Consider the following 13,249-nt stretch of genomic DNA (forward strand, 5'->3'; position numbering starts at 1 on the left):
TGCTCATTCACGCTTAAAAGATTTGGTAGATCCTGTGCACCATGAATTAGCTGATATATATTTATATACATGTCTATTTTGTATTTTAAATTTATGGGCAAATAAATATCTTTATATTTTATACTTACATTCAAAATTTGCTACATCTAAACATTTTTTTTTTAACAAAAAAAAGCCTTGAAGCTATCAGCTACACAATCATGTAATCCTACAGGTGGCTTTCTAATGGCCAAATCTACTGCACTTATTTTTTTTTTTTAAGAGAAAAGTTGTATGCCATTCGTTGGAAGTGTAAAATAATTAGACTTTTAACTTAAGACCTCAAATACCAATTGTCAAATTTTTTCCTACTTGTGTTAGGACGATCGATTATTGTGCTTAGTCTTAGATTTTTCCGTTTATATGGTAATAGTCTAAATGCAGAGTGACCTTAGATCTTCTCACCTTTATAAATTAAAGCACCAACAATAAGTTCCACATAGAGAGAGAAATAGAGAGAGAGAGAGAGAAATAGAGAGTGAGAGAGAACATGGAGAGGATGTTTGTAGTAGCTTTACTACTTCTCACAACACATGCTGTTTTAGCCATCGCGGCCGGCCCCTCCGTTATCATCGTCGGAGCCGGCTTTTCCGGTAACTAGCTAGCCTAAATATATATATAAAGAAGAGATCTAACTCGACAAATGAATGTACAATCCAGTTGCGGCACCAAGGACTTCGATCGATATATATATCACTTTGTTTTTCCAACGTGTTCATAAGGTATTTCGGCGGCGAAGACGCTATCGGATGCCGGGATCAAGGACTTTCTCATTCTGGAGGCGACGGACCACATCGGCGGCCGCATCCACAAGACCAACTTCGCGGGGATCAACGTCGAGAAGGGCGCGAACTGGGTCGAGGGTGTGAACGGCACCGAGGTGAACCCCATCTGGGTCATGGCTAATGAGCTCAAGCTAAGAAGGTTCTACTCCGACTACGATAACATCTCCTCCAACACCTACAACCAAGAGTGAGTACTTGCATGTATAATTATTAAGGACTTTGCACGGCAATGTACTTCTCTTTTGTTTTTTTTTTTTCTAGGGGTCCTTGGATTATTACTTTGTTGATGTTGATGGTCCTTTATTCTTTTCTCTTTTTTCTTTTTTTTTTCTTTCTAAAATCGGTGGAGGGGTGGGCTGTACGGGAGTTCGGAGGTGGGGAAGGCTATCGAGGAGTCGGAGAGCATCCACAGCGACGGCGAGAAGCTCTCGGCGAGGCTGCCGCCAAGCGGCCGCAGCGACATCTCGATTTTGACAATGCAGCGCCTCAAGAACCAGTAGATCACCGTTCCTGTGGCCTCTATATATAACAACTCAACCTTTCTCTTTACATCTCTAATATTTATAAATTAGTAGCTTAATTGCTTCTCTTTCTGTTTTTTTTTCAAAAATTTTTTTATAGATCCAGTTCATATTTTTATAAGTCTTACCAAAATGCCTTTATTCTATCTCTTCTATTTTTCTCTCATCCCTCTCGCCTCTTTAGATGCCGTTGTTCTTGTCGTTCTCGATGTTGCCCCCTTCCTCTCCCTTCTCTTCCTCCTCCTTTTTCGTTCTCCGCCTCCAGGATATGGACATGAGGGCGATGATCTCAAAGGGTTTCCTCTTGACAACGGTGGGACGGAGGTCGAAAAGGCCGAGGTTGCGATGGCAACAATGTGTTCGCGATGGAGGAGGAGAAGGAAGAGGAATGAGAGATTGATGTCTTCCTCCTCATTTTCTCCTTCTTCTTCTTCTTCTTGTTCGTGTTCTGTGTAGTTCTTTTAATATTAAAGATAATAAAAATATTACATGATTTGACTATTTATTATATCTTTTTATAAATATAAAAAATTTATAAAATAGTATAATTTACTGTTAAATAGTATAATATATAGTCAAACTTTTGAATGTAGGTTGTATGATATTTATGGTCTCATATTATTTGGTCTAAAAAATTATGTCCACTTTTTTCGTCATTTAATTTAAACACAGCCACATATATGCATATTAATTTGCAAAATGTTATTGAATCTATTTGTAAGGATCTCCAAACTCAGCTTACTCGACTAAGTTTTGAGACTAATCGATATAAAAATTGTAGATTTAGAGTCAAATCTGGTCAAATCTCGGCCGAGTGACATAAAATTCAGAATCTGAGCGGTCCGCTAAATTATATATAAATAGTAAAAGTATTGAGACATAAATATATGAAAAGTACAAAATAGTAATACCGAATGTTTTTACCATGGACAAAAGTTAATAATTAAATAACTGTAGAACCCTCTATTTAGGGTGTATATCTATGGCGTTTTGAACTAACTAGCTAATGTACGGTTCTGCAATTTGCATGCATGATATGTACGTACGTAACGCAGTGTTCCGACGAGTGCACTGGACATGGTGGTGGACTACTACAGCTACGACTACGAGTTCGCAGAGCCGCCGCGGGTGACGAGCCTGCAAAACACCGTCCCGCTGCCGACCTTCGCCAGGTTCGGTGAGAGTGTCTACTTCGTCGCCGATCAGCGCGGCTACGAGAGCGTCGTCTACCACGTCGCTCACCAGTTCCTCAGCACCGACAAGGCCTCCGGCGCCATTAACGACCCCAGGCTCAAGCTCAACAAGGTCAGGACCTGGGCCTCCTCCCTCTTTTTCTTCATTTGTTTGCTTATTTATTTGTTTATTGTTGTTATATTTTTCTTTATTGTTGTTGTTGCTGCTGCTGCTATTTGTGTTTACATAGGAAGGGTAAGGGTAAATTATCAGTGTTGTTGGTCTCAAACTATATTGGGCGAGTGATGCTATATTATTATTACTAGTGAAGGCCCGCGCTTCGCGGCGGGACATTTATGTAATTTTTAAAATATTTAAATAATTTTTTTAATTTTTTAATTTTTAAATCTAATTTTAAAATTTAAACTTCAAAAATGAAGAGAGTAAAATTTAAAAAAATGTTTAAATAGAGAGAAATAAAAAAATTAAAATCTGAAACACCCAATTAAAATTAAAATAAACGCTGTATGCTAACTATTAAATTTAAAATCTAAATATAAAAATATAAAATCTGTAAATTTAAATTTTAAAATCTCTCTCTCTCTCCCTCTCTCTCTTTCTCCCTCTGGCTCTCTCTCTCTCTCTCTTTCTCCCTCTGGTCTCTCTCTTCTCTCTCTCTCTCTCTCTCTCTCTCTCTCTCTCTCTCTCTCTTCTCTCCTCCTATCGCCCCTCTCCCTCTCTTCTCTCTTCCCCTCTCTCCCTCAGTCCTCTCCCCACCCCACCCCCCCCGCCCCCCCAACCCGCTTGCGCCTACCCGAGCCCCGCGCCCGTGCCTGCCCCTCGCGCTCGCCTCCGCCCTGTTTGCCGCCACGCGCCGGTGCCCGCGCCCGGCGCCCGCCTGCAGGGAGGCCCTAGCCCGCGCGCGGGTCAGCGCGGAGCTCGCCACTGCGCCAGCGACCGCGCCGCGCGCCCCCTCGCGCTGGGGAGAGGAGGAGAGGGGGGGGAGAGAGAGAGGTGGGGGGAGGAGAGAGGACAGAGAGGGAGAGAGACGGGTGTGGGGGAGGAGAGAGGGGTGGGGGGGGCGGGGGGAGAGGGAGAGACAGGGAGAGAGCCGGAGGGGGGGAAAGAATAGGGAAGAAAGAGGGGGGCCGCGCACCCGCGGAAGCGGGTCGCGTGCAGGGCGCGGCCGCGGCACCCGCCGGTGCGGGGGCCGCGACGTGGGGAGAGAGAGCGGGAGGGAGGTGGGGGAGAGAGAGAGAGAGAGAGAGAGAGAGAGAGAGAGAGAGAGAAAAGAGAGAGAGGCCCCCGTGCGCGGGGGCGCGGGTCGGGTACCCCGGCACCCCCGTGTCCCCTCTCTCTCTCTCTCTATCTCTCTCTCGCTCTCCGCGCGACCCTCGCGCGGAAGCGCGCCGGGCGCGGTCCCCTTGGGACCCCTCTTGTCCCCCCTTCTCTCTCTTGTCTGCTTCTCTCTATCTCTCTCTCCCTCTCTCTCTCTCTCTTGCTCTCTCTCCCTCCCTCTCTCTCTGTTCTCTCTCTCTCTCCTCTCTCTCTCTTTCTCTCGCGCGCGAGCTCCCGCAAAAGCGGGGAGCTCGTCGTACAAACTCTCGATTATATAGTTTATATATAGATTTATTATTATTATTGTTGTTGTTGTTGTTGTTGTTGTTATTGTTATTTTGCTTCGTTAATTTTACTTTTCATATTCGTATGCAGTGTATATCGTTTAATAATGTCTCCTCTTGACCGATGGTCTCTAGAGTAAGTAGCAAAAAATTTGATAGTTGATATCCGAGATTTTAAATTTAATCCTAATTAATTTAAATTTAGCTAAATTATTTTTAAATAAATAAACGAAAAACTAGCATGTTATCTATCTCTTAAAAAAATTTAAAAAAAAAGTCTCCTTTGAATTTTGGCATGTGAAAGAGCGATAGATCCACATGGCACTCCTCAACTTACTGCTAAGAAAGTACCACTCAACACTATACACACATATATATATATATATATATATATATATTTATATATATATATACTATATATAAAAGCACGTATATTTAAATTTGGGTCTGTCGACAGACCCATTTTTTGGCGGAAAAATTAGCGCCCATTTTCTTCTTTCCGTACGAAAAATTTTAAATATAAGAATAAAAATAGAAATAAAAACAGTAATCAATACGTAAGTTCTCTATAACAGATTAGAGATCTAAAAATCCTAAAATATAAATTTTTTTATTTAATTTCAAAAGTAAATTTTTTATAACAGATTACGAGTGTGAAAATCCTATAAAAGATATTTTTCTATTTTATTTTAAAATATCTTTTTTAGATATTATCTATTTAATTTCAAAATATATATTTTTTTAAGATAACGGATTTTATTTTTCTATTTAATTTCAAAAATTTATTTCCTAACAGATTTTATTTTTCTATTTAATTTCAAAAGTAATTTTTGCATTAGAGATTATTGTTAACTATTTATCATTTAAAGCATATCTTTCTTAATAGCGTGATTTATTATTTTAAATTTTTTAGATACATATTTGGCAATCATATAAAATATGGCCTAAAATTAAAAAATAATTTAAAAAAATTATAACTTTTTCTAATAATTATTACGGGTATTTGCACGTACATTTTACTAGTATATATATATATATATATATATATATATATATGGTTGGTGAGATTGTTGTTTACAGTGACTCGATTGCGTTTGTAATGTTATATTCCACTCAATGCCAAAGGACAATTATTACCCTCACACTATATGCCTCCATTCAAAAAGGTCAAAATCTAATAACATCAATAATTTAATATTATTAATAATATATTAATCTAATTTTTACTGTACATATAGAATGGTTTGATTCAAAATTTATAGAATATTTTAAAAATATTATACATTTTATATTTGAAATGTTAAATTTATTATTAGTTTCAAGCCACTTGGGTTGGAAGGATGATAGAAACTAATATTTTTTATTAATAAATTATTAATTATTTTCATCAACTATACAAATAAAAATAAGCAATGTTGGTGGTACATCCTTTTGGAGTGTAGGATATACGCCCCATCCTTGAATGGATGGGATGTATCTACAAGAAGCATTTTCCAATAAAAATATTTTCTAATTCATAACAATTTAATATTTTTATCACCTAAAAATTTATAATAATTGTACTAATTTACTAATGATCTTTTACAACTATTTAATTGTAATTAAACGATAATAGTTTAAATATTTTCAATTAAAAATATAAAAATTATTAAAATATTATAAACCACGAAGCAAAGGGTCTTATTTTATTGCTATCCAGAGAGCATTGCTCTTTGAATAAATTTTTAGGCTTAATTGCATATAACTCTCTGTAAATATATTAAATAGTAGATATGTCCTTATAAAATTTAACTTTTTATATTTATTATTATAAAAGTTTTACCGTTTTCAAATATATGTATATTGTTAAGATTCGTTAGATAAATATAGCTAAACATAGGTAAATATTTATCCTAATTAGTGAATGAGATAAATTGATCTTTTTACTCCTTTTATATTGTAATAATCCTATTCACTTATAAAAATAAAAGATGACCGTTGAAATTTTTGGGAAGATATTTATGCATAATTCTATAAGTTAGGACTTTTAAAAGAACATATTTATGATGGCAAAAATATTATTTTATTTATTTTTTGTTAAAAAGTAAATAGTGTTCTAACGATAATAAATCAGAAGAATAAATATAAATATCACTGAACTTTTATCAAAATAAATATAAAAAATTAAACTTTATAGAGATAAATTTATTATTCGATATATTTACATTGAGGTTATAATTAACCCTATTTTTAATTGTAAGAGACTTGTAGTCCAATAAAGATAGGATTTATAAAATATAAAATGGTGTCACAGTTGCTTCGAGATCTATGATTTTCTTTTCATTTTTTATTTTGGAGATGCTTATCTGGTTGGTTTTCGTGTCTCCTATCTATATAAATAAAAGGAAAAGATACGTTCATACTTGTTGTAGATTTTTTTTTAAAAAAAAAGCTAAAGTGTAAAGTTTAGTAGAATACTATAGGAAGAATATTGTTAGAAGCACATATGTCTCCGTAATTCCAAATTATTTTTAGATAATAAGATATCTTAATTAATTATTGCTATGTTAGATATAATTTATACTGTTAAAATATTTAAAAAATAAATTTCATAATTTTTTGTATTACTTAATAATCAAGAGATTTCGAAATTGCTAATTTGTAAGGCTGATGTGACATGCTTGTATATAGAGTTTAACAGTATAAAAGAATAAAAATTTGATAAAATTTTTATTATTTTTTTAAATAAGATAATAACTGTAATTAGAAACTTAAGTGTTTTATTATTATCATTTATGATATTTTTAACTTTAGTCGTTTCTCTTTAGAGTATTGGTTCACTAACCAAATAAATTGAAAAGTTATAAGATTTAATTTTCAAATACGTTTAATAGTGTAAATTATGTATGACAGCGTTGACCGTCTAGTTCAATAACCTATCATTAAAAAGTAATTGGAAGTACAGAGTACAGAGACCTCCGTGCCTCATTATATGCTAGCTGTACTCAAATGAAAAAATGTTTTCTTGATTTATTGCTATTTGTATTTTATCAAACTGGAAGGATCAAAACAGCAAGGATAGTTTATACTATTGTCCGCTTAAGTATTATTTGGTTCGAATATAAGTAAGAACTGTCTATTTCAGGATAGGTATAAGTCCGGATATAAGCAAGAACTAGAAGTGGGCTTCGTTGGCCCGACATGAATCTGGCCTTTTTTTTTTTTTCGAGCCGAGTATGGCCCGATCGACTAGTCCTCGGGCTCTTCAATCTGTTTAATTAAACGGATCCAAATGTGGCCCAAGAATATGGCTATATAATATTATTCGATTTTGGTATTGACCAAAAAATTCATTCATTCTAGTTCTAGTATTATTTATTGACCGAAATTGATCAGCTATAATAAATGTAATCTCTTTCTAAAAACATTAGATGTTTTAATATTCCTTTTCGATCCAAAATATGAAGTTTTACTTTTTGGACTTTTGCTCCTCTCAAATTTGCTTTAAATTTTGAATTTAAATTTAAATTTAAACAGGTGGTGAGGCACATCAGTCAGTCCTCGACTGGTGTGACTGTCACAACAGAGGATGGGTCGGTGTACAAAGCAGACTACGTCATGGTTTCTGTCAGCATCGGGGTCCTCCAAACTAAGCTCATCAAATTCGAACCAGACTTGCCGGTAAGTTGCATAAACACAAAAAGGAATCAAACTACTCACATGTTTTTAAGTTCCAAACAGAAGTTTTGAGCTTTGAATTATACTATCATTTCATTGGCTATTTGTATCTTAAAAACTTATATCGAAGTGTACGTTTTTGATATACCAGAGTTGGAAGATCTTGGCGGTATATCAGTTTGATATGGCCGTCTACACCAAAATTTTCCTTAAATTCCCATACACGTTCTGGCCTGAAGGGACAGGGACGGAGTTCTTCCTTTATGCAAGTGAACGGAGGGGTTACTATCCTGTGTGGCAGGTAAAATGTTATCAAAATATATGAAACAATCGATTTTCTTGAAAAGGTTAATCGAACACTTCTCCTCACGTCTGATCTCAAGATTTTCTAGTAAGCCAAAGACAAGGGGTTAGATTAAATTCAAGAAAGTTTTGAAGTGTTCTTAGTTTGGTTTAGACCTGGCAGTAAGTTAAGAATTGCGCGCGTGGTTTGCAGCAATTTGAGAAGCAGTACCCAGGAGCGAACGTGCTGCTGGTGACGGTGACGGACGAGGAGTCGAGAAGGATCGAACAGCAGTCGGACGAGGAGACGAAGGCGGAAGCCATGGAGGTGCTGAAGAAGATGTTTGGGCCCAACATCCCTGATGCCACGGACATACTGGTGCCCAGATGGTGGTCTGATAGGTTCTACAAAGGCACCTTCTCAAATTGGCCCATCGGTGTCAACCGCTACGAGTACGATCAAATCAGGGTAATATATATATACATATATATATAAACACAAAATCTATCCTATACATATTTTTTACTTACATATTTTAGTTTCTGAATTTTCTTTTAAAAAAATACATATAATTAATACAGTAATTTAGTCTCAGGGTATAAAAAGAATATAATTTTTTCATAACATGAAGCTTGTCATAATTAAATGATTGATTCACTAATCCCATGGTGTGTGTGCGCGCCTGCTTGTCATAATTAAATGATTGATTCACTAATCCCATGGTGTGTGTATATATAGAGGCCGGCTGGGATACTCTCGATAGCACCAAGAATTTGGTGCTATCGAGTTTTCCACCGTTAGATTTAATCTTTTGATTATTTTTATCCGTTAGATTGTACTATTCAATCAACCACTTACTCAACCCTAGGGGGCTCACATCATCCTAAGCACACATTTTTTAATCAAAGGGCTAAAAAATTAATAGCACCAATAGTTTTGTACTATTGATAGTATTCCAGCCTAGTTCTCTCTCTCTCTCTCTCTCTCTCTCTCTCTCTCTCTCTATATATATATATATATATATATATATATATATATATATATAGTGTAAAATTATTATGCTATCGAAATTATAGAGAATTTGATACTTCCGATTCTTTCACCTTTGGATCAAGAATTGTACGGTTGGAATGATTGCGGTCCCCCCTACGGTTGAGTGGTGGTCCCTATAGGATAATAGTATTAATCCAAAGGTTAGAAATGATTAAAGAGACTGATCTAAGTAACGAAAAGTCGAAAATACCATATTCTCTATTACTTCCGATAGCATAGTATATAGTTCGACTATGTTGCTTCCGAAAGTATAAAGAAATTTGTGTGACTTTTTTAATATTTGGATCAACCCTTCAATCATTTCTGGCTCTGAGATTACTATTAGTCCTCTTACTAGACCACAAAATCCTAGCAGGGACCACTAAACCTTGGGGGAACCGTTTTCGTTCCAATCCTATAATTTTTTATTCAAGAAACAAAAAGTTAGAAGCGACAATTTTTTTATACTTTTGAAAACATAGTAGCTTTATACTATATATCTATATATATATATAGAGAGAGAGAGAGAGAGAGAGAGAGAGTTAAGTAATTTCCAAATATTTATTTGAATTTTCTGGTCTGGTTAGGGCTGTCAGAGAAGTTCTAGATTACAGCAGAGTTAATAAAAAAAAATACTCAATATCTCTTTGTCACATTCTACCCAGCTACATTTTGCTATAATAAAAATTTCAAATTAAAAAATTTCTGTTTTTTTATAACCTAAAATAAATCTTATTTCAGCTTATCTTGCATTTAACGAAAGCTTCGACTAGTAGTTTACCAAACATCCATCTGCTGCTTCTGGGAACAGATAAAATATTCACAAACGACTAAATTGACTAGCTCAAAATGCATCAGTACTTAAAGTGTACATGTGAGATATTAATAGTGCTATTTTGGTGCTCCATTTGTAGGCACCTGTTGGGCGGATTTACTTCACTGGGGAGCACACAAGCGAGCATTACAATGGCTACGTTCACGGAGCATATCTTGCAGGCATATACATACACACAAAATGTTTCATGTTTGACCAAAGACATTTTGTTATTTCTCTACTGAGTTGGGATGTTAATACACTTGCGCAAATTACAACTAATTGCAGGCATTGATTCTGCCAACATCATGATCAAGTGCATCAAGCACGGTTTCTGCAAGGTCCAAATCAAGGACAAGGACTCCTAAGTTTCGAAAGGTAATTGATGTTCTCGATCGCGAGTTTCTACTTTTCTATTTAGCTTGGTGTCTGCAACAGTTTCTTCACTCAACGACCGTCCCTAGATCAAGTGGCAAAAGGCTTGTTGGTTGGTATCCGAGGCCTAAATTCGAATCCTAGTTGATTCACATTTCTAGCTAAATTTATTTCTGAATGAAATAAACGAAGTGGATAGCGTGCTACCTATCTCTCAAAAAAATAAAATAAAATAAAAAAACAGTTTCTTCACTTCAGAAGTAGAGCCAATAGGCCTTGCCTAGCTATGCAAGAATGCCTAGAAAATGAGTTTTTCAGCCCAACCAGGCGTGAGATTCAAATTAAACTACTTTTAGAAAAGGGTTGATTGCACATAGCTGCTACTTTTTCATATCTATTTAATTGTAATTGTTGAAGAAAATAATTTCAATTAGAGATAAATTTACGCATGAAATTATAAGAAATAATTTTTTTCTTTAAGACTTGTACATATAGTTTTCATCTATATACAACTAAACAAATTACTTCTATCCAAATATATATACAAGGTTATAATTGTCGTATATTTAAGTATATGTATTTAAAACTATGCCGTATTTACAGTTGCGTCAGACCAAACGACTCTTTTTAGGGGTGGAAACGAGCCGAGCTCGAACGAGCTTACCTCGGCTCAAATTCGGCTTGAAATTAATTTCGAGCTTAAATTTAAGCTCAAGCTTGGATTGAAATTAATTCGAGCCGAGCTCGAGCGAGCTTAATTTCGAGTCGAGCGAGCTCGAGCCCTAAACGAGCCGCTTGAAATTCTCAACATCATACGATCAATAGTTTAATTTGTATAGAACAGTATTTATAATTTGATACAAAAATATGTCTAATAGTTCAAAGTACAAAATAATTATATAAAATACAGTATTATAATATGAAAAAAATAATTTATGAGTTGAATATCTAATCTTTTCAGCCTCACATGTCTTTTCTTCTGCCTTCAATCTTCATATTATTTATTTTATTTTCATTTATGCAGTCAAAAATAAATAAATTATATAGATAAATATGGATAAACTATCCAATCATATATAACAAAAATTAAAATTTATATGAATAATAATTTTTACTTTAAAAATATTATGTATATTTTTCTCAAGCATACAATTAATAGCAAGGTAGGCAACGGCAGCATATACTGTTACTTGGTAACTTGGGAGAGCTTCCGACTGGCCGCTTAGGGTGAGAGACAGAAAAAGAGAAAGAGAGAAATATATTGAAAAATTTAGAGTTCTGTGAAAGAAAGAAGAAAGGAAAAATGTATAAATTTAGTAAAATTTGCTTTTTTTTTTTATTGTCTATTTGGTTTGTTTTATGGGGCAACAACATTGGCCAATTTTAATTAAACTTAAATTATTCACTCAGCCTATATATAATTAAAATATATTATATTAATATTTTTAAATATATATATATATATATAGTGTAGAACTATCATGCTATCGAAAATATAGAGGATTTGATGTTTTCGAATTTTTGACCATTTGATTAAAGAATTATATGGTTGGGATGATTGCAGTCCCTCCTAGGATTAAATAATATCCCTAGGATTGAGTGGTCCCTACAAGATAATAATAGTATTAGTTCAAAAAAAATGATTAAAGGGGTTGATCTAAGAATCAAAAAATTGAAAGCATCATATCCTCTATACTTTCAATAGCATAGTAGTTCTACTATATATATATATATATATATATAGTAGAACTACTATGCTATCGAAAGTATAGAGGATACGTATATATATATTCGAGCTTTTCGAGCTTTTCGAGTTTTTCGAGCCTAATTCGAACGAGCCGAGTAATACTCAAGCTCGGCTTGAAATGAATTTCGAGCCTTTTTTTTTGTTCAAGCTCGGCTCATTTAATTTCGAGTCGAGCTCGAGCGAGCCAAATATCGAGTCGAACGCGAGTCGAACGCGAGCCGGCTCGCTCATTTGCCAGCCCTAGCTCTTTTGTCTTTATTTAGAAGGATGAAAAGCTGTTGTGAGGTACTGCATAAATAAATAGGCCCAAAAAGAAGATTTTGGATGACCACATATTTCATTTGTAAAATAAATTCCTCATTTAGTACCACATTTTAGTATGGTAGTGCATGATAATTGCTGTGAAATTTAATTATCTTTCACTTCTCTTTGCAGGTAATATGATCAATAAGATGCCATAATATTGGAAACGCAAAAAGCGTCGTATCTCCCTGAAATTTTATTCTGAAATTACGCTTCTTCCATTGTATCTTTTATTAGTTTTTTCCTTGGAAGGACATTAAATTGGAACTTAATAAACATGCATGCTTGATTATTGTCTACGCAATTATATCGAAAGAGTAATGCCATTAAAAAAAAACTGATTTAATTCTTAGATTATTAAGTTTGGTCTTTTTCACTGCTTGAATATAATCAGATTCAGTTAACCGGCCTGTCTGTTCCTCTTAAAATTGGATCTGTTGATATCGCTTCCACACTCAAAACCAAAATTTAAGGAGAAAACACATCTAACCTATGATCAAGATTCAAGAATAGCACATGACTGCTATAGAAAACAAGCTATAGTTGGATTCCTTGATTCTCAAGTTGTATTAGGCTGAATATATATTAGATGCAAGTGTACAAAGTATTTGTTTAAACATATGTGAAACAATAGAATGGTAACAAAATTTAAAATCCCCTACACTCCCCCTCAACCTATGCAGCTGGATAGACAACGCATAAGTTGTCCTGAAAAGTTTCAAATTTGAAAGTAGAAAGACTAAGGGATTCAAGTGCAAATAGCAGGCTGTATCGACGGAAAAGAAATTGTAAAATGGAGATATCTCTATATATTTTGTACCAGTATGCTGCACTGGATTAGTGCCCATATAAGTTGTACTAATATTACCACAGTATACATGAGACATGTTTGGTGTTC

General features: G+C 34.8%; 1 protein-coding gene across 1 annotated transcript; it reads left to right on the plus strand.

The window, feature by feature from the left end:
- On the plus strand, positions 315–12,658 carry LOC109720971 (polyamine oxidase). Its single transcript, XM_020248350.1, has 10 exons — positions 315–632; positions 762–1,011; positions 1,174–1,320; positions 2,401–2,650; positions 7,657–7,800; positions 7,949–8,098; positions 8,294–8,548; positions 10,027–10,108; positions 10,215–10,304; positions 12,484–12,658. Exons 1-9 carry the CDS (start codon positions 530–532, stop codon positions 10,292–10,294), a joined length of 1,461 nt encoding a protein of 486 aa, XP_020103939.1. The 5' UTR covers positions 315–529; the 3' UTR covers positions 10,295–10,304; positions 12,484–12,658.

Source organism: Ananas comosus, linkage group 15 (assembly GCF_001540865.1).
Source record: "Ananas comosus cultivar F153 linkage group 15, ASM154086v1, whole genome shotgun sequence".
NCBI lineage: Eukaryota > Viridiplantae > Streptophyta > Magnoliopsida > Poales > Bromeliaceae > Ananas > Ananas comosus.